This window comes from Podarcis vaucheri, assembly GCF_965113315.1.
Source record: "Podarcis vaucheri genome assembly, chromosome: 5".
NCBI lineage: Eukaryota > Metazoa > Chordata > Lepidosauria > Squamata > Lacertidae > Podarcis > Podarcis vaucheri.
In genome coordinates this window covers 44,583,928-44,609,468 of record NC_138763.1, presented here as the reverse complement: position 1 = coordinate 44,609,468, position 25,541 = coordinate 44,583,928, and the positions used below count along the sequence as shown (strand labels likewise).

Below are 25,541 nucleotides of genomic sequence, written 5' to 3'. Positions count from 1 at the left end.
GTGTGCTAAGCTGCGCGAACCTATGCGTGCGTAGTCGGACCTATGAAATCTCGCTGTGTTCAATGGGCACGCTAGTTGGCAGTATTTTTGCAACCTTAGTTCTTGGGATCTGGACCTGTTACAAAAAAGAGAAGGCTAAACAGAATAATTGCTGCAATACTGATCTCCGTAGCCTTTCCGCATCGTTTCCCCCTACATGCTAACGACGTAGTAGTATAACAGGAGAGCAACTTTTGAGGGTCTGCATCTTGCATAAAAACGAACCTCCGATCAAGCTGCTGGAAAAAATCAACCACGCAGCTTGATGAGATCCCATCACCAAGCATCAGATTCAGACAGGCGAAGGCTGAAGAACACCTCTTAGTTATACCCTGCACTGAAGTCCAGTGCCAAACGATTTCTCCTCTGTACAGTTTCTTAATTGCATAACAAATAGGCTAAAAACTGTAGCATTACCTTAGACCAATGCAAAGATAAAGCAATGCTTTTACCACTGAATGTCCGCGCTATTACTGCAAGCCTGAAGTGATTGATTAGTGTTTGAGCCCGCCTCCAGCAGAAGAAACTACAACGCCCATGATGCTTTAGGGAACGGAGTCTCAGCATACATCGCGCCAGAAGAAAAGCTCACTTCCCCGCCGCGCTGCCTTCTGGGAAACAGAGTTTTAGCGTGCCGGCCGGGCTGCTGAAACTGCTTGCGAGGAGGTGCCAAGATGGCGGCGCTGTGGGGCGGCGGCGCGGGACATGCCGGGGCTGGGGGAACCCTCCCGCTGCGAGGGGGCCCGGAGTCCGTGGCGGGCAATGGCCTTTCTTCCACGCAGGTAATGGCCGGGTCTGGCGGCTGGTAGCGGGCGGGAGAGAGTTGGGCTAGCCCATTTGGCTGGCGCTGGGTGGACACGTGGAGGCGGCGTGGCCGGCATAGGGAGGTGGCACCGGCCAGCACGACCGGGAAACCGGGGTTAGCATGGCCCTGGGGTTGGGAGGCGAGGAGGGCGAAGGCAGCGCTGGGACCGGTGCCCTCGGAAGGGAGCTTCGGGGGCAGGAGGGGGAAATGCTTCGCGGAACATCTGGCTCCAGCTTTTGCGAAGTTGCGAATGGTGGAGTCCCGGAGAGGCTCTTCGCGTGGGCCCCGGGCTCGCGGTGGCGGCCAGAGGAGTGACACGGTGACATAAGGTGGGATTTGGGGAGCTGGGTCAGGGCCACCGCAGTTCAGAGATCTGGAGGTGGCCTCCACCCCGACAAAAAAAGTTATCGAGGGCCTCGAAATAACGGATACGTTAAACTGGAGGTTTCTAAGACATGCTAGTCCTAGCTTTAGAGTTTGTCGGGGGGGGGGTGTCCCCTAGACCACCATTGGGGCAGTTTTGGACTTATTTCCGTGGAGAACTGGGGTATTTATGACTTGGCTGGAGTCCTGGGTTTAAGCAAAGGAAATAGGACCTCCCCACTTATGAATCTTTTAGGAATCGCTCTGATCAAATCTGGCTCAGAATGAGCCCCTTTCCCGTGATTGTTTTTTAACTCCCTCTTCTGTGGTATATCCACATTATCTTTCATAACGGGGCGGGGCTCGTTTTGTCTCCTCCACCCATGCCAATGTGGGCTAGAGCACTTTTTGCTTGTTCTGGAGATGGGTGAGCCCTGTCTCATGCGCTGGGTTGGCTGCAGACTGAGAAGCGTTCCCTCATGTAAAAATGGGCCCTGATGCTTTTGCCTGCCTTAACTCCACCCTCTTCCTCTTATACACCCCCCACCCAAAGCTTTTCATTTCTGGGTGTGTTCATCCCCACCCACTTGCTGATCCTGTTCAGCCCCATTTGATGATGCAGTCTTTCAGCAGTTTCAATTCTTCTGAGAGAAGGCACTCTACAAGCATGCATGCCTCTGTCTGCTCCAAACAATCTAGCATCTCTTGTTCTCTGAATCTGATTCTACCAGCATTCCTGAAAACCCTTGGTGTTGGCTTATATATTTTTTGGAAAAATTATGATCACTTGGAGCATGGCTTTTGCTTCCAGCAAGCAGTTTCAGAGAGAAGCCATTTATGGGAGTTGAGAGTGTATGCCCATGTTAGGAATGATAAATAGCAGTAATGTGCATGTGGCCTGCTTTGGCATTTTGTTCACTGGAAGAGTCTGCTGGGACTCCAGCTGGACTTCTTCTCCAATTGAGTTCCTTCCTACCACGTCCATACCATGTGATGAATGTACTAAGCATGTGATTGCAGACTGTGTCCTGACCATGCAAAAATAAATTAGTTGTTTTGTGTGTCTGTGCAGTGAGAAGTAAAGGAAAATGCATTTAACATAATTTATATTGCTAAATTACCAGCCTGTTGTAGTTGGAAGTGGAAGGGGTGTTAAGTAGTAGGTGAACCTGCCTTCCTTAGCTTTCATCTGCAGAAGCTGAACCACTATGTTTGGCTTCTCTTGCAAGATTTTATCTTAGGTTTTCATTTGTCACTCTTCCACATTCATATCTTAATTGAATTTCGCAGTGTAATAAGCTCACTAAGCCCATAAATTCTTTCTGAGTACAATCATACCCTATCACAAATTGTAGAAAGCTACTTCTGGTCAGTTAGACAGTACTGAGTTAGATGGGCCAATGGAATGGTCTGACTGTGTAAGGCAGCTTCCTATATTCCTAATACCATGGAGAACACACTGCAAAGCAGATAAAAGTACCAGACTTTAGGCTTCATAACATATGTGACTTTATTACAGTGGTAGATGTGTTAATTCTCAACCTGTCATCTCTTAAATCCTCTTTAAGGATTCTTGTTTTGTTTTCTATTTCCCTTCACTGTATTCTTAATGTTAATTCCTTAATAATCTATACTTTTGTTAAATTACAATTGAAGTATGGTATATTTATAGGGGCATTTATTAAGATACAGTAAGCCCATAACTTGTATGCATTCAGCTTTATGTGCATGGCAAAATGATGGTGTTGATGATGATGATGAAAGGGAGCAGAAAGGGGCCTGGGAAAAATGACTTTGGCAATCCCACCTGCCATTGAATCCATTGTGTTTTGACTACTGTATGTGCACTTTTGGCTTTAGGTGCAACCCCAGGAATGTAACCCTGGTGTAAGTTGTGGGCTTACTATATAATTGGAGTTTGTTTGCCTATTGGAGAAGGCAAATCTGGAAACAAGGTTCAGTGTAAGACACTGGGTAGCATAGACAAAGATCTTGTGAGCTTATAGCAGGAAGGAGGAGCATGTAGCTCTCTAGGGAGTTGGATGTTGGGCTCCAACTCCCATCATCCCTGGTCCACAGTTATAAAGGGGTTGGGAGAGAAAATCCAGCTTTAGGTGACATGGCATTGTAATCGGGGACCTGATGGCTAACCAAACATAACCTACAGCAGTTTGAGGGAGCAGCAAGGTCAAACCTGCAGTCAGTGGCAGTGTCAGGAATTTACCTGTTGATGCATTCATGCTCCTTTAGGTGATTAGCTCTTCATGCAGCATATTGACTCAGGCCTAGTGACAGGGTACCTGCTTTGCCACAGTAATCTACTGATGGTGGGAAACTGTTCTGTAGTCATTGGTGCCATTTACAGACATGGGGTGGGAAGAGGTTAGTTGTGAAATCCACAGCAGGGAAAGGGAACATGAAGGGTTAATCATATAATTGTAGAGTTGGAAGGGACCACAAGGGTCAACTATTCCAACCCTTTCAACAGGGGGAAATGCAGCTGGTCCGTACAGGGATCGAACCCACAACCTGGCCTTATCAGCACCGTGCTCTAACCAACTGAGCTAACTGCCTGGGTTGTACCCAGTGCTCTGCAAATAGAACTCTGCTTGCACAGCAAAAAAGCCCCCCTTCTCCTTGCCCTGCTTGTCCCCAAAATCATCTTTGTAAGGTCCCCCCTCCTAGCCTTCCAGAGCTGACTTTGAGGGTGTGCTGGTGACTGCATGGGGAGGCACGTGGGGGGGGGGTTCTGGTCCACAGTCTCTTGTGCTAGTGGAACAGGAAAGCTGGATACCACCCATAAACATTTAATCCAAGAAAAGATGTTGTCCTATCCAGTTGACATCATGAGCTATGGGTCCTATTGAGAAATTCACTTTTTTCCTTTTGCATGTTGTGGCAACAGTTTTCGTTTTATGGAGTGTCTTAAAAACACCACATTTGGACCTTCAGAGAAAGATGGTAGGCAAATCCACTTTCCCAACCAAAAGATGAGCAGTTGATGTTAATGACCACAATGGAGATCCAAGGCCAGGGTGGTCTCCCCCACATGTGAAACCATCTTACCTTGAGCTTGTTTGGGTTATTTTCAAGCTTAAACTGATTAGGAATTTTCAGAATCTGAGAAGCTAGCAATGCAGACGACTCCATGGGAATTTTCAGAATCTGAGAAGCTAGCTATGCAGACTCCTCCATGTAGAAAATGTGGAACAGTTTAGCAGCCCTGCTCTGGATTTTGCATCTGAAAAGAATTTTGGCTGACTAGGTGGGAAGCTGTCATGGAAAAATTTGGTGACTGGGACATCAGGCCAAAGAATGCTCCCAGGTATTCATGGAGTATTGCCAAGTCCTTGTAGTGAGAGTCTGCTGTGCAAAGCCCAATAATTTCAGCTGGATGTCTAGGGAGGGAAGCGGTTAAACATGCTTTGAGTTAGAACTTGCTCCATACCTGCTTTCTAACCAGCTCTGCACATTTCCTCCCTCCCTGAAGCTGAGCTGGCTGCTCTCTGGGTGTTTGCATCCCTGAGACTAGCCCTGCTTCACCCCCAAAAAAGGAGTGGCCCTAGGAAGAGGTGTTTATGAGCCTGCCTTGGTGGAGTTAAAGTACTGTCAGCAGTAGGATCAAAGTGCTGAAATGGTTCAGAAGGTGCTTGTTGGTAAAGATGCAGCATCCTTTCCCTAGCTTGCCACAGGTAAGAGAGAGTCTGTTACGGAAACCCGGCAGACTGGAAACCAGGATTTATGACAAACGAGAGCCAAACTGAGAGGTGCAGAACTTTGGTGGTGATTAGCAAGCATTAACTCAGGGTGGGATTCAACTTCATACTATGGTGAATGTTCCATCAGCACCAGCATTTTAGCTGGCCAGACAGAATGATCTCCCCTGGATGCTGCTGGGGGCAGGGGGCATTGCCACTGAGTTGATGCAAGGGCAGAGCACAGAGAAAATGATAACAGGCGTGCTGAAGGGATTTAGCATCTCTGTGCTTGGTATCTGGGAAGAGCAACTGTTCATGTGACTCCCTATTTCTTTCCCACCCCAACTGCGTGGGAGACCAGTGTTAGAAACCAGGGATAGAAAAGGTAGGAGCCATGTGGCTCCTGGGACCTGTATCATAGATTCTATGAAGGATGATGAATTGGACATTTCTGTTCCAGAAACTCATCTGGAGTAAGGTTTAGCTGTAATGTGAAAGTACAGTGCATTAGGCATATATTTGTGAAAAAATTTCTTGATGGAATATTGTTAATGATGGTGATGTTGATGATAGTACTACTACTACTAGTAGTATCCTGCCCTTCCTAAAGGAGTCCAAAGCTGCAAACACATCCACAACAAAACAGTTCTTAAAAGCATTCTAAAACATTATCTCATCTAGTGATCTCTCAGTTGCCAGGAACAGTGTCCTTCAGCTGTCAGACTTCCATGTTAGCATTTGTTACCTTGGCAGGAGAGCACAGACTGCTACTCATGGTGACTTGGTTGTTAACCATGTATGTACACACACAGAAAACAAAAGGCTGCCCTTCAGATTCACTTTGGTCAACCGTTGGGCACCTTACAGTTACATAACAAAAATAGTCTTTGCCCCGAGAAGCTAGTTTTCAGCTTCATAGTTTTACCTATCCTGCCAGCTCTGCTACCTTCCATTGACCTAGTGTTTACAGATAATTGCATAACATTTACCAACTTGCCTGCTGGACATCCATGTGTGTGCAGTGCGGCCAAGTAGTAGGAAACTGCTTACGTGGACAGGATTGCAACTCTGAACAAGTGGTTAATTGCAGGGTGGCCATGCCTTGATTTGTTGAGTGGTGCCTGTAGAATGTTCATTGGAAGAGTATAAAAATGTTGCTGTTCCCATTGCAGTTTGATATACGGGGCTAAGAAGGATCACAAGTTACTGCAAAACATATGTCAGACTGCAATAGTATTCACTGAATGCATGTGCTAGAGGGTTTTTTTGTACTACAGTGTGTTACAGCATATTTGACTTTATAATGCTCCTTGGCTGATATTAGACTACAGTGGAATATGCTATCCGGAGAACATTCCTCAGAAATAAAGGAGCATTAATGGAATTTTTTGTTGTTGTTCTTAGGGTGAATGAGACCAACTGCATTTTTTCTGTGATCTGAAGTGGGATTTAGTGGTGCAGCAGTAAAACTGCTAGCATGTCTGCAAAGCTAAACAGGGTCCAGTATGGGTTCAAACCTATAGCCCTATAGATATTGTTGGACCACAATGGCTGGGAGTCCATTAGCATACAGAGGTCCACAGGTAATCCATTCATTGTCACAGTTTCCCATAACTTTGCTCATCACGTTCTCTTGCAGTTATGTCTTCCTAAAGGCTAGGGAGCAGGCATTGGAAAATGGAATTCCCACCATATCCATTTGTCAGAACCAGTAGTGAAGGCAGACTTTTCCAGCTAGCAAGTTTCCCATCTTAAATGTGTTGATTCAGCAGCCAGAAAATATCTCCCAGGTCAGAATGGGTGGCTCCTCCCAGAGATCATGCATGTTTATTTGCTGCTGACTCTGACAATACTGATTTTGGAATGCGGCCTCATAGTTAATGTTACTCCTGTAGAATCTGCCATGTAGAAATAGATGAAGACCACTGTTTTCTTCCAGCTTAGCCTTTACCTTGAAATAGTTGTCCTTGTTTAAGGCAAGCCATTTACGGTGACTGCTCCTGTCTTTTCTCACTAGCCCTTGAGAAGTGATCAAGAGATCAGCATGGTGATCCTATTGTGCAAATGTCTCTTGAATATTCCAGTGCTGATATGATAATTCCATTGTTTAGAATGTTTGAAGATCCATTCCTCAAAAACACGTTTAGCACAGTTGGATGATATGAACCTTTCTTGCATTAGCAACAAATTGCACCTTATTTTGTGGCTTGGCATTTCTCTTTGATTTTGTGTGTGTGTGTGTGTGTTTTGGTGGGGGGCAAACATGCACTGACTCAGTAAAGTTACATGCTGTGGGCTAATCAACAGAGACTGTGGAAATAGGCAACGGGGGATAGAAACTAGCGCAGGGATAGCAAGGTTGTGCTTTCCAGGCAAATTCCATTGGCCATGCTGGCTGGGGTTGATGGGAGTTGGAGAGCCCCACATTGACAACTCCTGACCTAGTGCATGCTAGCACTCACAGCTTTGAGTAGTAAGGCAACATTGGTACCCTAATTGGAGGATAAGGTATTAGCAAAACAGCTTGAGTTTACTTAGGGGCAGGAATCCAACATTTATTGGATGAAAAGGGCTGCACTTCTGACTCTAGTGATCTGTTTTGCCAAATGCAAGAGTTCTTTGGGAGTCAGTGGAAATAACACCAGGGGAGAAAAACTTGGTGATTTATTAAATAGTAGACTCAATACAAAATAAAAGTCATTGAAACCAGTATTCAAGCAGAGCAACATAACAGAAACAAGATAAGATACTTTCCTATTTAGTTGATGAGAATGAAAATGGGGAGATGAAGCTGGCCAGCACAGTACCCTACTGGTCTGGATCTACATTGAAGGTCAAATTTCAGATCCCACCTGAGAGCTATATAAATGTACCTTAAGCCCTTAGTTTAAGGGTTTGTGTTGGCTGGCCTAATATCTAAATTCCTCACATCTGCTTCAGAAGTCATTATTTGGATGGTGTGAGGAGTGTCACATCACCTGCAAGGTAAGATATGCTGACCCCTCTCCACTGGCCTAATTAATAAATTCTGCAGCTGTACTCCTCCTGGCAGGCACCCAACCTTGTGAACTTGTTCACAAGCTGATCCTCCCACATTCTGCCAACACTTATCCCTGAAACACAAGCAGCAAGTCAAAACAATAAAGCAAACCAGAAAGCCCTTGAAAGTCCTGAAGGATGTGCTGAGAAGCAAGGAAGAATAATTGTACAAACCAATTAACCCATCTCCTTGAGATGCAAAATTCTTCCAGTATGTGTTTCCTCTATATGATCTCGGGGGGGGGGGGAGTTTTTTCACACCTTGGAGGTTTTTCCTAAACTTCAGAATGGTTGGTCTTCTCTGTCTTAGAAGTTTAGTGCTGCTTCCCTCTTAAGAAGCTCAACACCAAAAATGTAAGCCTTATTGGCATTAAAGCTTTTCTTGCAAGTAGCTGCTCTGTAGCACTTGAGAAAACAATGTTATTGTACTATATGTACGTATAGTAAGTTTCTGTTAGTATATAATGCCTCCAGCAGTTTGGAACAAGGCTACTGGAAGGAGTGTTTCATCCCATATGTGCCCACTTGACAGCTTAGAACTGCAGAACTGGTGCTTGTGCCACACATGCAATAAATCCATTTTGTGTGTACCTTTTTTTCAATAAATTGATATATATCCTACCCTTCATGCTGAAGATTACCTGATTGTTTAGACTAGTGTTCGAAAATAGAGGGGAGGGCATTAATATCAGACAGAGTCAACTTTTAGGAAGGCTCTAACCTGCACCTAGTAGGTAATGTTTAATTGACTTACATTGTCCCCCAAGCAGCTTTCTATGCCCTCATCTGTTGCTCTTCCTTTTTCTCCTTCACCCCAGTACTTATTGGCAGAGGATTTGCATTTGACATCACTGGATGCAGAAACCATCCTTGAAGCAGGAGAGTTCCTGGAAACGATGCAGGACTACTTAGACTCTTCCGTCATCTCCATCATTGAGGATTTCAGCAGTCTGACTGAGGTATGGTCTGCTCTATGGAGAGATGAAAGCCGGCCAGCACACAGCAACCTACCGGTGTGGGCCTGCGTTGAAGCTCAAAAGTTCAGACATCCTCTGGGAGATTTATAGACCTTAAACTCTTAGTGGCTATGTGCTGGCTGGCCTAATATCTAAATTCCTCACACCTGCTTCAGAAGTTGTTATTTGGATGGTATGAGGAATGTTAACCAGCTGCAAGGATTTTATTTTCAATTGTTCTAACTATTCTGTGTTTATTTGGTTGTGAAGTTATCTTGGTAATGCTCCTTCATCTTGCAGATCTGAGTTGTTTGCCATTAACAGCAACCCTCTGTTATCATTCCATTCCTTGACCTCCACAGCTTGTTTACTTAATTTGTTTTCCTTGTAACTTTCAGTGAGTTAAGCCTGTGTTGGCAATGAGCTTAAGAGTTGCTCCTTTCCTTCCTTGGACTCTCCCTGGGTAAAGCTAAATTAGCCATCCCTGAGTTTCATATATGAACTGAGTGTCTATTCCAAATTTGGTTTGTTTTCCCCCTCCTAACAGACAAAAGGCCGCATGGATGTAGAGAACGAGCTTTCCCTGTTGACTGCAATCACAGATATTCTGGATAGCACGGATGACGAGTCTCTCTCTCCTTTTGATACCATTCCTGACTCTGAATTGTTGACATCACCCAGAGAGCGTGATAATTCTTCGGTATGACATGGTTTATGGGACAGAAGATTTTGCTTGCCTTCTCTTGTGTGGCCAGTTAAAATTGTGGGGTTACCACAACAGTGTGTAGCACCTTTGAAATTGCAGCCCGTCCCGGGTAAGGTTAATTATGAAATGTCAGTTTGAGAGAAGCTAATGTAACTTTCATCCTGTCCTTGTAATACCATAGGCTGATTGGACCCTGGCAGAGTTTGTCTCATCTAATCTCAGCTAAGTTCACAAGTATATATTTTTTATCCACCAAGAGGAGACTTGGATGTGAATGACCCCATCCTCCTCTTCCTTCAGCTTGAAACATCTCCCATAGGCTGAGCATCCAAGCTGCTTAATACTTTGCTTGGTACTCAGCTCCAAGATTTCCCAGCCTATTGCTGTCATCATTATATACACACAACAGCATCCTGTTCTTGGCTGCTAGCATTTGGTTTTCTTGTGGGTTTTGTCACAGTTCCAGGATGATCTTATCAACCTTATGGAAGTTCTGGAGGCCTTTTTCCTCACCTGTGATCTCATCTCAATCTGCATTTGATGATGAAGTTTCTTAGGACAGTCACGTCTTTTTTTTTTTTTTGCTTATACATTGACAATAGTGACATCATTTTCTCCAGGCTAGCTGCCTCTTCCTGGCAGGCATGTGCACCAGTACACGCATTCAGAAAATCCTGGCAAGTATCCCTCTTTACAGTTGGCATCCAAATGTAATGGGTCTAGCACACTGTGAACTCTGCAAGGTCAGAGCGCCCTCTGGTGCACATGTTGTAGCATTAAGAGGTGGCTAGGTAGTGTTAAAAGGGCTCTCTTGCCATTGGGTGGAAACATGCAAAGATGCTAAATGTGGTTTGAAGAACATTCCTCAATCTATGCACCCCAGGCGAGCATGGATTGGCTGCTATCTTGCAAAGCTCAGCTTCTGCTGGTAAAATGGGAGCACTTCACATGGCATTTTCAGATTTAGTTGAATTTACTTCTGCTTTCCAAACGACTCTCCTTCTGTCAGTTTCAGAGGTTTCTCAGCTTGTCCGTGACACCCCCTGAGCAAGACTTCCACACCATAGAGGACTTAAAGGAGCCTAGACTTTGCTCCATTGTGACAGAGAAGGTGAGATGTTCCAACCAAATCGGTGGGTTGTGCAGTGGGCAACCCAGTTTTTATCTCTGGTTTACCGTTACATTATCTTGCAAATGGCTTTGAGGTTTTCTTCTTACAATCAAGCAGTGTATCAATAAAAATGAAATAAAATATTAAACTAATATTTCCCTGCACCTATCTGCCTTGTATCAAGATTATTTATGAAGTCCTCTTTGGCATGGCCTCTCCTGGATTGGGGGCTACATAGAGGGGGAGCTGAGTTCCAAATCAGCAGGAGTCGAGTAAGGGCAACCTCTGCCACCAGAGTACTTCAGAAATGGAAGAAACGCCACTTGCTTAGCTGCTGCCTTTCACATAGCTATGAAAGGTGCAAATGCATTTAAAAATGCTTTAAATAAGTAAAAGCATCCCTTGGGTGATGATCTGGCAACCCTAAGAGACTAATATACAGTGGTACCTCTGGTTAAGATCTTAGTTCATTCCGGAGGTCTATTCTTAACCTGAAACTGTTCTTAACCTGAGGTACCACTTTAGCTAATGGGGCCTCCCACTGCTGCTGCGCAATTTCTCTTCTCATCCTGAAGTAAAGTTCTTAACAGTCTGTAAACTGAAGCGTTTGTAACCTGAAGTGTTTGTACCCGAGGTACCACTGTAATTCTAGCAGTGGATCTCTCTAAAGTCAGTGTTTAGGAAGCATCCTTTGGTGAGATAGCAAAGAAGTTGGAAATCGCGCCCCCCCCCCCAAGATCATCATACCTGCAAGGAGCTTTACTACATGATCTCTCTTCCCCTCCAGATTGAAGCCAGCACTGCCAGCCTCCCTTTGGGACTGCCTCCAAGTTGTCACAACGACTCGGCTGCTTCAAAGAAGCCCAGTAGCAAGCGTGTGCTGTTTAGGCACAGGGACCGAGAGCTGCCTGTGCTGCAGCGCAGTGATGGGGAGGAAGAGGAGGAGGAGGAAACGGCCGCAACAAGCAGCAGGCAGGGTTTGGGGGCAGGTGTGAAGGAGACCCTTGTAGCATCAGCGATGAAGGAGGCTGAACCGAACCCACCTGCAAGTGATGGTCCCTGTGTCATTGCCCCGGAGAGCATCTCCCTCAGTGAGCTGGTGAGGTCCATGCACCCTTACTGCATACCCACTTTCACAGTGTGCCTGAGTCCTAACAACCGGCCCCTTGCCGAGGAGCTCCTTGCCGGCCCACTTGTTTTGGAGGTGGTGCCTGAGAGTGGAGAGAGCATGGAGATCCCTGTGGTCCTGCAGAGAATGGAGACAGAGATCCAGGACAGAACTGAAAGCAACTGTACAGCTAGCCATGTGGATGAAGGGGCAGCACTCCTGGACCCTGCCCTGGAAAAATTACCACCTGATGACAGCACCAAGGCTGCCTGCCTGGACAGAGAGCCTGACCTGGACAAGCGGGCTGAAGATGTCGGCAGGGTTGCCCTCCAAGGGGTAGAAGATGCTCATCCAGGGGCAAAAGCCCAGGACTCAATGGATGAACAAGAACTTCTATTTGAACCTAGCTCAGCTGCACACAAAAAACCAAAGCGCAGTGCCTTGGCAAAGGACAAGATGTGCACCAAGAGAAAATCGAACAAGGAAACAATGGGGCGCAAAGAGGCCACAAGCTGTGGGCCGATTCCTGTCTGTACTGAAGAGCAGGCTGAGACTAAGCCAAGCCACCCTTTGCCAGAGGAGGAGATGGAGAAAGCTGGAGGGGAAGAGCAGGGCAGGTTGCGCTCAGACCAGTCAGCCCATACAGTGGAAAGATCAGACATTGAGATGGAGGAACTGGAGCCCCAAACCCCACTTGTGCCATGCAACAAGGAACTGCGGTTTGCTGAGCACAAAGAGGGGGATGTGCCGAGTGAGCCCGTCCTGCTGGCGAATGAGGTGGCTGGCCCAGAACCTCCCCAGCAGCTCCCCAGCAGTACTGCAGACTTTGAAAGGCAGCCTCCCAGTAATGAGGATGCTGGCTGCCCCCCAAAGGAAGCAAAGCCCAGGCCTCTCAGCCTGAGTGAATACAGGCAGCGCCGTCAGCAGCGCCAGCCTCGCGATGGGAGCTGTAGGAGCAGCACAGAGAACCAGAGCGCCAGCAAGTGGCCCAGCCTCCCTGAACTCCCCACAGAACTGGCTGAGCTTCCTTGCTTGGTCCCACCATTGCCTTCCAAAGTTGCTTCGTCTGGACTGGCAAAGGACCCTGAGAAGCCCGCTGGCTCCTCCGCTGCTCCTGTCCCAGCTGGCAGTGCAAGTGCCCCTCCTCTATCCATGCCAGCTCCAAATTCTGCACCAAGAGTGGCTCCTCCATTGCAGCATGGCTGTATGAGCCCTGTTCCTCCTCCTCCACCACCTCCTCCTCCACCACCACCTATCACATCTCTCCCTGCTGCGTCCCCACTGCCCAGCACAGCCTGTGCCTTTCCCCCTGTTGGGGTTCAGGTGCCTCCAACGTTGCCTCCGCCTTTCCTGCCCCCACCCTCAGGGGCTTTCCTACCACCTGTGCCTCCCTGGCCTCCCTTTGCCCCTGTGCCAGCCGCCTACCAAAGCCTGCCACCTCCACTTCCTGCTGCTGAGGCCTGCCCTTCTGTCTTCCACATGGTTCCTCCTGTGCCCCCTCCGACCTGGCCTCCCCCGCCCATTACTTTGCCACCTTTAGCCCCAGGCCCCCCTTACAGCTCTGTCGAGTGGGTGCCACAGCCACCGTACTGGCCGGGCATGCCAGTACCCCATCCGATGCTGCCCATCCCTTACGGGGATCAGGGACATCTGGCTGGCAGTTTGCCTGCACCATCTTGTTCCGAAGGGGCACTTGGTCCCCAGAATGCAGCCTTGATGCCAGAGCCCAGAATGCAAAGCCTGGCTGCCAGTGAGAAACCAAGCCTGCCTACACAGCTCCCGCCAGCGCATGTCCCTTCTGCCATCAAAGCTGACCCCAGAAGAGTGTCTGACCCAAGGAGGCAAGTAGCTCTGGGGAAGCTGTCTTCACCATCAGTCATTGAGCCTTCAGGGGAGGCGGCACTGTCTCATTGTGCCAGGAAGAGCTCCAGCCCTCAGTCTTTGGGGGAACCCCATTCTGCACCTCCTTCCCAGCAAGTTAGGGAGGCCTCAAAGCCCTCAGAAGAGCTGTCCTTTCCTGATCTGCTACAACCTTCAGGGAAGGCCCCTGTGCTCTCTGACCGTATGGAGAAGACCTTGAGTATACACACTGCAGCTTCAAGTGCCAAAGAGGCACCTCCTGCTTCCTGGTCACATGAAGAATGTTCTTCCTTTCCTGCTGCCTCAGTGCCAGAAAAGTTCACAGCGCCAACTGCAATGGAGGTGGGTGCTGAGGAAGCTGCCCCAACAGCAACCGCTTCTCCAGCATCATTGGTGCCCCAGAAGGTGCATGAAACTGCTCAGCTCTCCAAGAAAACAGCCCATATTTGGAAGTACCAACCACTCATCAACATTGCACAGCGCAGCTGTAAAGAGGACATTGTTCAAGCCTTTATCAATGAAATTGGTGAGTGGCTGTGCTGCTGAGGTTTGGGGGGAGGAGAGGGTTAAGTGGCATCTGTGGCCTAAGAATGGCATGGCAGGCAGTCCTTTGCTGGACACAGAACCTGGGGTGCAGATCAGGGTTTCCCCTTGGTGGGCTCATAAACCTGTATGGTGGGATCCCCTTCTAAGAAAAGGAAGCCCATATCCATTGGAGGCTCATAATTCCTAATTATGCATTATACCTTGCAAACTTATTTTCCTTTCCTATTTCTGCCCCATGGTATTTCTTGACCCCTTCACTTCAGGAGGTCAAAATCCCTTTGGGAAGCCCTGCTTTAAAGCCTGGGGACAGTCCTCTTTCTAGCTCATCACGTGTTCGCAACCTGCTTACCCCCCCCTTTTTTTGCTCCAAACAACTGCATTCCATGTTTTATGCTTAAGTAGTTACATATTCTGTCTGTTTCCCTCTCATGCTCTTAAGACACTGTTTTGAAGATGCTGGCAAAGAGGGCCAGGCAGTAATAGTGGGGAGGCTGGCTTCTCCGGCCGCCCAGTGAAGCTTCTTCTGAGAAGTTACGAAGCCCAAACGAGTGTACACAATGCGTTAATATTATCATTTTCCCCTCAGGAATTGAAGCCTCTGATTTGTCCAGCCTGCTAGAGCAATTTGAAAAGACAGAAGGTGAGTTGCGAAATTTGGACAAGCAGCTCAGCACGTTGACCAGTGTGCCGGCAGGCTTGTTCACTCCTCCAGCTTCTTCGCCTGTCCCAAAACTGTCATTGAAATTCTACTCCATATTGATCCAGAGCAGATTCCAACCTATACTTAGCAGAGTAAAAACTTAAACACGTTGCAGGATTCCCAGAGGCAATTGTATTTCATCCAGCTGAGCTTTACTGCTACTTAAGGCAAATGAGCATAATGGTCACAAATTCAATACCCTCAGGATTTGCATTGTCCATAAGAAATCCTGTTGCAGCAGACTTCAACTTACAACGACTTTAATAAGTCTAAACCTTAACACTATACAGCCTTGTACCTTGGCTCCTGAACTCTGCAAACCCAGAAGCGAGTGTTCCAGTTTGTGAATGTTCTTTGGAAGCCAAAAGTTCGGTGTGGCTTCCACGGCTTCCGATGCGTACAGGAAGCTCCTGCAGCCAATTGGAAGCCGCGCCTTGGTTGTCAAACATTTTAGAAGTCGAACAGACTTCTGGAACAAATTCCGTTCGACAGCCAAGGTACGACTGTACAGTCATACCTTGGGTTAAATATGCTTCATGTTGAGGATTTTCAGGTTACGCTCCGCGGTGACCCGGAAGTAACGAAACGCATTACTTCCGGGTTTCGCCACTTGTGCATGCGCAGACGCTCAAAATGCCGTTGCGCGCAGAAGCGTCGAATCACACATGTGCAGTTGTGGGTTGCATTCTACTCAGGATGCGAACGGGGCTCCAGAATGGATCCCGTTCGCATCCAGAGGTACGACTGTATACAGAACACCACACCAGAAGAGAAAAGAGATAGAAAGTGAAAGTGAAACCGAGGCTCCTTCTGGCCGCCTATTATAGTCAGCATGACTTTGACAAAAGAGATAACAGAACCAGTTTAAGCCAGCTGTACTCTGCCTTCTCTGAAGGAATGACCCAAACATCATGAACCTTCTTGTTTCTTTCACGCAGAGAAGCTTCCAGAACCCTCTTGAATTAATCAGAATAGGAAAGATCTCTTCATATCAGATCAATATTTTCTCTACTAAGAAATGCAAGCTGACACAAACATGCCTGACTGCCTTGTGTATCACATGAAGGTGGCAGCCAGTCCCAGGCTTCCTTGCACTTTCTTTCCACAAAGCACCACACTTCTTGTGGAAACGAAGAGAGCTATCTGAGACCAGAGTTCAGTTCCCCACTTGGCTCATCTGGTGACCTTGGGCCAGCTTCTGCCTCCCAGCCTGGCTACCTCACAGGGTTATTGTGAGGATAAAATGGGGATGAGAGAACCATGTATGCTATTTAGAGCTGATGGGAGGGGAAGAGGGGATATACATGTAAAAATAAAATAAATACGCCCACTGGCTTGGGTGAATGTGTTTTTCATTGAAAAGAACCTAGGTCTCCAGAAAAGATAGGCAGGTTTTGTGCTCAGAAAAAATGCTTGTGAATAATGCTTTGCTTTATTTTATTTTTTAGCCAAAAAGGAAGCTCCTAGTATGGCAAAATCTAAGGACAATGTGACTTTGGGGAACAATGGGTGAGTACAGAACTTGGTCCTTACAAGGTATCTTCCCACCCACAATTATTTCCGCTTGGTTGACAAATAGCACTGCATTTCTGGAGGCAGGCAAGAAACACTGGTGGCAAGAGACCTGCTTTTCAGAACACGCACATCCTGGACTAAGTTGCATGATAACTTGCTAAGGAGTACCCAGCATGCGGTGTTTCAGTGCTCCATGTGCTGACTAGGTGATTCCTGATTGTGTGGGACACTTTGTGTGTAATAGAGGCCTTTCTCTCTCTCTCTCTCCCCTTCAGCTCTGAGGCACAGCAGGAAAAGAAAATGGTGGACCGGCTTCAGGCGCCAGAGCTCACCAATGTTGCAGGTGAAGGCTCTTAGAGTTAAGCTCTTTCTGTACTGAGAGATGATCCCTGAGACTGAAATGCCAGGAAATTCAACACGCTCTTTCTCCAGGAGTGGTGTGGGGTAGAGGTGAAGTGAGTGTTGAGGGCAGAGCTAATTTGCCTCAACTCTTCAGCACCCAAAAAAATGCATTCCTGAGATTCTCTGTTGAGCTCTTGCTGAGGGGCCTAGCTTAGGTTGTTCATGCTGAGGAAGGATGCTCTTTTAGGAAGGTAGATGGGGCAACTGTGACACACCCTTTTCATAAACATGAAAAGACATAAGCTAAAAAGCAGAAAAAGAATCAAGTAATTATAAATTGCCGTCAAAATGCAAAGGCATGAAATTTACATTAAAGGTAAACTGCTGGGTGGGGGTGGCAATTCACTCAAAGACTAGAGCATGGGGAAGGGAAGCAGTGTGGCACTTCAGGGCTCTCTGTGTGGCCCTTGGAACTCTGCCCAGGCAACAGTCCTTACTGACTTGTCTTTCACACTGCAAACTATTTTTCTCTGGCTGTAATGTGTCCTCAAACTTTGAAAATGTATCTTGCTTGTCCAGATGGGGGGCAGAAAAGGGTGTGTAAATAGAAAGTAGCCCACTGTGCAGTGGTAAAAGTTGCATAAGTTGCTCCTCCCACTTATATCACTGGCTCTGCCCAACACTGGGATACAGCCCCTGGAAGGTTGCCCGGAAGGGAATGCTACCTCTCCCCCCAAAAAAAGGTTACCCACCGCATAGCCTTTTCAAGAAGATGGAGTCTTCGTAATTTTTTCTGGAAGGAAGTTGTAAAATTGAGCTGGTTTGGGCTATTGCTGGGGGTGAAAACTTTGACACCCCCCCCCATAGGAGGGGCAACAAGGCCAGTTGCCTGGACCACATTTTTTGAGGGTGGGGGGGTGCTGTGCACATGGGTTTCTCTTCCATCTCCTGAGGGCTCTCTGTCTCTCTGCAGGACTGACGCCTCCAGCCACTCCGCCCCACCAGCTCTGGAAACCTCTGGTGGCCGTCTCCCTGTTGGGTAAGGCTGGCTCCACCAAAGGCGTCAGGCTCACGAAATCCCTGAGCAAGCCTCACCGGAAAGCTGCAGCCCCCGTTCACGTCGGCTCCGGTGAGCATGACTACTGTCAGCTTAGTGCCGCTCAGCCAAAGGGAGGTGCCCGGTGGAACGTCAAGCAAAACTCTGACATAACAATAAAGCCCATCAAAGCCGTGGCAAAAGAAGTGCCGGATCAGCCCCCTGCTGCGAGCCAGCTCCCTGCTGCTGTCAGACTGGACCCTGCTGGCTCCCTTGGCACGGCGGCTGCCTGCCAGAGTCCCAGAGATGTTGGGTGGGAGCAGCTCAGAGCCTCTATTCCTGTTGCAGCCAGCTCCAGCCCTGACACATCAGAGTCACCGCTGTTGGACAGCAGCCCCACCAGCTCACAAAAGGAGCCCCTGGACCACCGGACTAGCACACCTAGGTCCGCGGGCAGCGACGATCCGTGCTCCGTACTGTTATCTCCGGCTGCATCCCCCTGCCGGGAAGCAGAAGGACCCACGTTGCAGCAGCCTCAAGAGGTTCGGCAGAAGCGGCTGGCTTCCAAACGCTCCTTGCGGTGCTACCGGGGCAGGCAGAAGTCAGCCAGTCCCCCAGAGGGGCCCTGGAGAGGCAGGCGGACCCGCACCAGCCGGACCCGCGCCAGCCGATCCTTCAGCTCTGATGGAGACAGTGACAACAGTGACTCTTCATCCTCCTGCTCCTCCTCTTCCTCTTCCTCTGCGTCCTCTTCTCGGTCACGCTCTCGGTCTCCCCCAGCGAAACGCTGGCGAAGGTGAGGGATGAAGTCTCTTTCCTCTTGCCAAGACTCGGCACCCCGAGTGTCAAATTGCCCTTGCGTGGCACAGAAGTTTTATGGGCCTTTTCCCTCAGCAGCTGTTGTGGCTGAAGGTTATGGGTGTGGAGTGCTGTGGGGTGGCTTGGGGTGTTTTGCATGCACATGAGCAGCAATGGAGTCTACGTTGCCCAAGAGGAAGCCCACTGTACTCTTTGCTAGCCTTGTGGATAGCTGGGCCCTTTCCAAGCTTAGTGAGTCTTAGGCTCTTATCTACAGTATACATGCCTATGTATGTATAGTGTAAGTAGATAAATAGGTACCAATAGGGAAGGTAAACGCTCTGGCTTCCGTCACGATATTCCATTGCACCAGAAGTGTCATGCTGGTCACATGACCTGGAAAACACCCTATAGCCAAATTTGACTGGACTTAATCGTCCAGATGTCCTTTACCTTTATCTTTGCATGCCTATTCTGGTTCTCATCCAGAGGATCTTTTGGACTGAACTTCTCAACTTGTATCTTGTTACTTGGAGGATAGCTTTGCAAACTGCTCTAATGAGTGTGCATCTAGCATCCCTTTCTGTCCCTTTGGGTCGAATCCAAAGCAGGGCTAAGTAACGGTCCTGTTAGCACAGGGATTTCTGTTTGCACAACAGGAGTTTCTCCCTGTCTCCCCATGCCCCTAATTTTATTTTTGGTGGTTCTGCCAGCCTTCTGGAGCAGATTTGCATAAATGGAAATCCTTTTGTTACTGGGACATGTTAGTTGGATACCCTTCTTGGTGAATTTGTTCTGCGCCTTATACGGAGGGGCCACAGACTAATTCAGTTTGCATGTGACATATAGTCACCATGAGGACTCTTCCCATCCTAGGAATGGCAGGTTGTGGGTTGCTGAACCTTTTCAGCTGGGCCCATTAAGCCTCTGCTTCTCTTTTCATCAGTTCTGTTTCTAGTGACATCTTGTGCTGCCTGAGGCGGCTGCCAATATCCAGCCCTCAGCTGGTCTATTCACTTGATAGTACTAAGGAATGCACATGGATGCGGATGATGATTAAGGCCTAAGATTTCAATTATTTCCAAAAACCCAGTGTTCAGGACCCTTGGAGTGGAAGGTTAGCCACACAATGACATAGGTGGCAACAGTCCATGGCTAACGGATGCGCAAGTTGCACTCTCTCCTTAATTGCCTCTCTCTGGAGAAATTTTGATCAGGTGAATTACCTCGGGTTGCAAACGTGACCCGGGGCGTTTGCAACCTGCAGTGCTGCGTCTGCGTACGTGTGGGTCGTGATTTGGCGCTTCTGTGCATGCGCAAAGTGTGATTTAGTGCTTCTGCGCATGCGTGAGCGCCAAAACCTGGAAGTAAGCTGTTCCAGTATTTCCGGGATCGGCGCGGTGCGCAACCCGAAAATGCATAACCTGAAGCGTCTGTAACCCGGTGTACCACTGTATTAAGACCTGTTGATGGAAATGAAGCCTTAACTTGCACAATGCATACCAAGCACAGAAATTGACCTTCGTCCCGATTTGTGGTGGAATAGAGTGGCCTGAACATCTGCCATACTTCTGGTATATCTTGTAGTGGGGAGATAGAAATGGCTATGCAGCCCTTAATTAACTGCACTGTGCATATCCTGCACTTCTACTGTTAGCAGTAAGTTACTTCTTAAACATAGTCTTACCTGGTATATGGCAGCTTCCCGTTCATCCATCTAAATCAGCATTGTCTATTCTTGACAGTAGCTCTCCAGGGTAGCTCTCCCCATCTCCTGTTAACTGATTTCTTTTTACTTTAGATGCTAGGAATTTCACTGGGTATCTTCTGCATGTAATGCAAATGCCCTATTAAGCTCCAGTCCCTTACAGAACAAGTGTTAAAGCGTCTTGGGCATGTCTTAGGGTGAACATTTGACCAATATATTTTGGATAGACCTCTACCAATGCAAGTAGGTGTCACAGTCTGCTTTGCCACAAGGTTTTCTGTCTTGGGAACCCCTTGTTCCTTGGGAGAGAAGGCATGCTGAAGCTCCATTGCAAGCAGGTTGCACAAGCTGAAGGTCACTTGGGAGCTCCTGTGTGTGTTTGCACGCACTCCCATGGACACACAGTGTGTGTAGCTGCTGGTCTCACTGGGCTCCCTCCTTCACTCCAGGTACCATTCTCGAAGTTCCAGCTCCTCTTCCTGTGGGAGCTCCTGGAGCCGGTCGAGGGGCAGGTCCCGGTCTTCTTCGTGTTCCTCCTACATATCAAGATCATCCTCCTGCTCCCCCTCTCTGCACAGAAGGAAGAGGTGAGACATGCAGCACTTGTGTTTGTTCTCTTGAATATATATATAATAATATATATAATCTGTCTTCTTCCCCTTTCTCCACCACCACCACCACCCCAGCAATTCTAATATGAAAGTAAAGTCAAATATTTTATGTTCAGTTTGGGCTCCCTCTCTGTTTCCCCACATTAAATAATGTGAAATGTTTTAAATGCATTTTTGTGCTTTTTTAAGTCACCATATGGGTTTTCCTTGTGAAGTAGTTTTGCATTCTCCTTTCTTGGAACCTTGAACCCTTCCCACGTATTTGGCACCTTAGTATTCTGCCCTTCCTCCAAGGGGCTCAGAGGTGTGTTTTTTGCCTCGTGTGCAGTAAAGTGTGCTGTGACTTTTGCATTGAGTTTCATAGCTGAACTGCAGCCTAGGATCTCCAGGTCTTGCCTGTATTCTTGCCACTGTGCCAACTTTCACAAGTTAGTTGTCACCTGATCAACAGCTTGCAGGGTTTTTTGTGCGGCACTTCCCCCCCACCTTCACAATGAGTGGGGTGTTTAGCTTTATACTGACCAGCCACGTGAGTGGACCCCAACTGGATCAGTACTTCTCACTCTCTCTCTCTCCCCACCCCCCCCCCTCTTCCTTGGAAGCTGCTTGCAGCCTGGAACATCTTATTCTTCTCTAAGAGCTAAAAACCAGGAGATGATGGCTGTATCTCCCTAAGTGAAGAATCAAGCTGCTCCTACCTTTCTGCTACCATTTCACTTTTTTCACTCTGCTTTGCTTTGACTTCTTTTTTACAAAAAACCATACAGATACAATTCCAGCAGCTCCCGTGAGCGTTACCAAAGGCAGAAAAACGGATACAAAGACCGTGCAATAGTGAGTATTTCTGGGGCATGCCAGTGTTCTAGGAAGGGCAGCTACATCACGGGGGGGCTGCCTTAATCATGGCCATTGTAAGACTATGTGTCACTTTCCTGCTCAGGAATTGATATGCTTTCTTCAACCTAATGCTATTAGGCTGTTTTTCCCAGAACCAGGCAGCTCTGCTTTTTCCATTGATCCAAGGATAAGGAAAGGCTGGCCTGTTTAAGTGACAGTGAACTTTCCTCACTGCCAAAGTGCTAATATAGTGCAGAAGTGCAGTTTTTGAGCAAGCAATTGCTTTTTTTTTATTTAAAAAAAGCAAGTAGCTACTTCTTGAGCTGCAGAGATGACCTTGACAGTATGTGGGCCATGCTTGCTGAAATCTCAGAAGCCATAGAGGTGGCTGGTTTAGGCTTGGTATGTTCTTCAGAGTCTTTGTCCTTGTTGAGGTAGGCAAATACACAACAAGAGTTGCAAAAAAAGAGAGGAAAAATAAAAACAGATGCACTCAGCTAGCAAAAAAGCATGCTGGTTGTCGAATTTGGATTTCCCTGGATATGGTACACATACGGTTGAGTTACCTTGGGAACATGCACCTACTTGGGCTTTTCCCCTTCCCTTGAGGAAAACATGACAATGTCTTAGCCCTTTAGGCAAACTTCCAAGTGAGGTCCTGGTCCTGGAGCACTTTCTATTAGAAGTTGAAGTTGTATTTGCATGAACAAAGGTTAATAGTTGTGGCTATTTGCGTAGTAGCTAAACCGGCTCATGACTTCTAGTGATCCACAGAGGCACCATGGGAAGGGTTAGAACAAGTTTTGGAAGCCTGTGGCCCTCCAGATTTTTGCTCTTGGATGGGCAGTGCTCACTGATGCTGGAAAGTATATTCTATTAGCATCCTGAAGGACCATGAGTTCCCCATCAGTGGTTCGCACAAGTAAGCAGGGGGATCTATATTTAAAAATGAGTTTGTGGTGAGTGTTCTTGTTGGGGCAAGTGGATTGGGAGGAGGAAGATGATTGCTTGATAGAACTGTGGCTGAGTTCTGCCCCTTCTCTCCCTCAATTATGTGCATAGGAAGAACGGCGTGTTGTCTTCATTGGGAAGATCCCCAGCCGGATGACTCGTTCAGAACTACGACACCGTTTCTCTGTGTTTGGGATCATTGAGGAATGCACCCTGCACTTCCGGGAGCAGGGGTAAGAGAGGATCAAGCCTTCCTTTGGGCAACCTCCTTTGCTGCATGGATCTAATGGGAAGAGGGGGGAAGAGGATGGAGTGTTTCATTCTGGCCCTTCGCTTTCCCCCTGGCTGGTCCCAGCTGTAGAATCGTAATTCCTTGTCCTTCCTATCTGGCAGGGATAACTATGGCTTTGTGACATACCGCTATGCTGAAGATGCCTTTGCTGCCATAGACGGTGGGCATTCACTGCAACGCCCTGATGAGCAGCCCTTTGACTTGTGCTTTGGAGGACGCCGGCAGTTCTGCAAAAGGAACTACGCCGACTTGGGTGAGTCCATGGAGGTGACTGTGAGTTTGGGTTAAATGTAGTTGCCATGAACTTTCTCTGAGACATTGAGCAAACAGGAGTATCCAACTTCTTGGAACTTTCTTTGTGCAGGAGGTTAGCCCCCTGCTTAACCTTTATTTTGCCGATCTCATGATTCTTGTGGTGTCAGTCCTGCATTGAGGTGTCTCGCAACACAGCAAAGGAAGCTTGGTCTTAAGTATCTTGGGTAATGGAGTTGTCAGTTGAGGTTCAGCTAGCTTGACACTGATTTTTGCCTATTATTATGTGTTAAATTTATATACCGCCCTTCATCCAAAGATCACAGGGTGGTTTTCAACATACAAACCCAAAATGGATAACATAATAGTAACACCCCCGTATATTCATTACCTATGTGTGACAGAGAAGGTGGGAGAGAGAGAAGAGTTCGGAATAATTGATTCCAGAGTTTTCTTGGGGCAAACAGTCTAGGGGGGGAGTGTAGAGGTGGCTAGAGGCCTAGTCAGCCTTTCCATTCCAGTGCACTTTTCTGGTTGCTAATTCTAGTTGACTCACCGGTGACTGTCTTTGTGTTTTTCAGACTCAAACCGAGATGACTTTGAGCCTGCTCCCGCGAGGAGCAAATTTGACTCCCTTGACTTCGACACCTTATTGAAGCAGGCTCAGCGGAGTCTGCAGAGGTAACGCTGGCTCTCTCGGGCTCACGTTGCCCGGTAGGCATCTGCCTACACCAGCCTTACCTCAGAATGGCTGCAGGGGCAGGTGCCCCTTGGGCCTAGCTGCTATGTCCAGCGTGGTTTTGTAATGAAATATAACAGAAAAAAAATCCCATAAACAATTTTTATCCTGGCTGTTTTTCTAGGGACTATTTAAGGGGAAGGACACTTTCTCTAACAGTGGGCACAGGAATGGAAAAACAACATCAACCACCTTCAGTCCACTTAAATCACTATGCAGACAATAAACTCTAATCATAGATCTTCCCAGTCTCCTACTTTTTGTCTGTCTGTATCTGTCACAGCAGGATTGGAGGAGGCAAGGTACAAGGCCTCAGGGATTTTCATACAGGTGTGAAATCAAGCTCATCTGATCAAGGTCCAAAGGGGTCACCTTGGGTGTCACACAAAGTTAGGATGTGCTGTTGTCTTAATGACCTGTGGTAGCCACAGGTGGGCTGTAAGGTGGCTGTGGGTGGGGCTGCAGAAGCTGCTTGTTGTCTAGTTTCTCCCAGTCTACATTCTCCAGGGCTATAAAGAATGTAGGCTCACCACAGTTCTGAATGGCCAATAGTTAATGTGTTTCAGCTCCTGTGGGTTTGGGTGGGCTGGTTTTGTTCTCTTGCCCACCCAGAACGTCTCCTGTGCTGCCACACCCTTTCTCTGTTTGCTCTGCCTATGGTATATTTCTACAACAAACCCTGCAGACTTGTTCTCCCCTTTTCTAGAGTTGCAAGTCCACAGTAGGAATAATTATTATTACTACTGCTATGACGATGATGATGATGTACCAAGGCAATCACTTAGGGAAGTATCTAGCTAATGTGTTCCATGGATTTAAGCTCGCGCAATGGAACTTGCCCTTCGCTCATGCCTGGCCTGTGCCCTCCCCAAAATCTCTGGATGGTTGGTGGGGAGAAAGCCAGGACAGATTCAGTGAGGCATGCAGGGATGGGAAAGGTCTGTTACTTGACATTACTTTGGATACACCCCTTTTTCTAGCTGTTGATAGGAGCAAGGAATTACAAAGGACACTGAAGTCCCGATTACTGAGAATCTTGTCTAGCAACACCTGATATTTGAGATCTCAGTAGGCATTGCCTGCTGAAATTCAAACAAAATTTTCAAGCTGTAAGGATTAGAAACCTGCCTCTTTTTTCTTTCTTCCTTTTTTTAAAAAATTGATTGTTGAGGCTCACTGGAAACTGGATTCTGTGCCCAATATAGCATCCTCCAGGTTTTTTGCTGAATTGCAGTAGGAACGTGGTCTTTGCTCAAGTGCAAGCAGCACACATTCCAGCAGTCTTCCATCAGACCTGCATCTCCATGTGGCTGTGCACAGGCCCAAGTAATAGGCTAGCAAGGTGCTTGATTTAAGGGCCTGTGAATTCTGCTCTGAAATCTATGCCAATACAACTTAAGCAGACATTAAATAAAACGGGTATTCTACAGGAAATTAATACCCTGAGGAGAGAATTAGTGTGAGACGTGGGAATGGAGATTGAGATAGAAGAAAGGGGCAGAAGCAGAAGGGCAGCATGGGGAACCCCC

The 25,541-nt window shown here is 47.5% G+C and overlaps 1 protein-coding gene across 1 annotated transcript; it reads left to right on the top strand.

Annotated features, from left to right (window-relative positions):
- The first annotated feature begins 622 nt into the window (after positions 1-622).
- Positions 623-24,253, top strand: PPRC1 (PPARG related coactivator 1). The gene is made up of 14 exons (XM_082224827.1): positions 623-821; positions 8,763-8,903; positions 9,448-9,600; positions 10,616-10,717; positions 11,505-14,211; positions 14,818-14,871; positions 16,380-16,440; positions 16,722-16,789; positions 17,762-18,620; positions 20,780-20,917; positions 21,709-21,775; positions 22,841-22,962; positions 23,123-23,274; positions 23,855-24,253. Exons 1-14 carry the CDS (start codon positions 714-716, stop codon positions 23,956-23,958), a joined length of 4,836 nt encoding a protein of 1,611 aa, XP_082080953.1. The 5' UTR covers positions 623-713; the 3' UTR covers positions 23,959-24,253.
- Positions 24,254-25,541: the final 1,288 nt, after the last annotated feature.

What these genes read in the sequence shown, in the direction of transcription:
- PPRC1 (XM_082224827.1), top strand. Translation starts at nt 714, where the DNA reads ATGGCGGCGCTGTGGGGCGGCGGCGCGGGACATGCCGGGGCTGGGGGA. An exon ending in GATACAAAGACCGTGCAATA is followed by an intron (nt 21,776 to 22,840) that starts GTGAGTATTTCT and finishes TTATGTGCATAG; the next exon opens with GAAGAACGGCGTGTTGTCTT. An exon ending in AAGGAACTACGCCGACTTGG is followed by an intron (nt 23,275 to 23,854) that starts GTGAGTCCATGG and finishes TGTGTTTTTCAG; the next exon opens with ACTCAAACCGAGATGACTTT.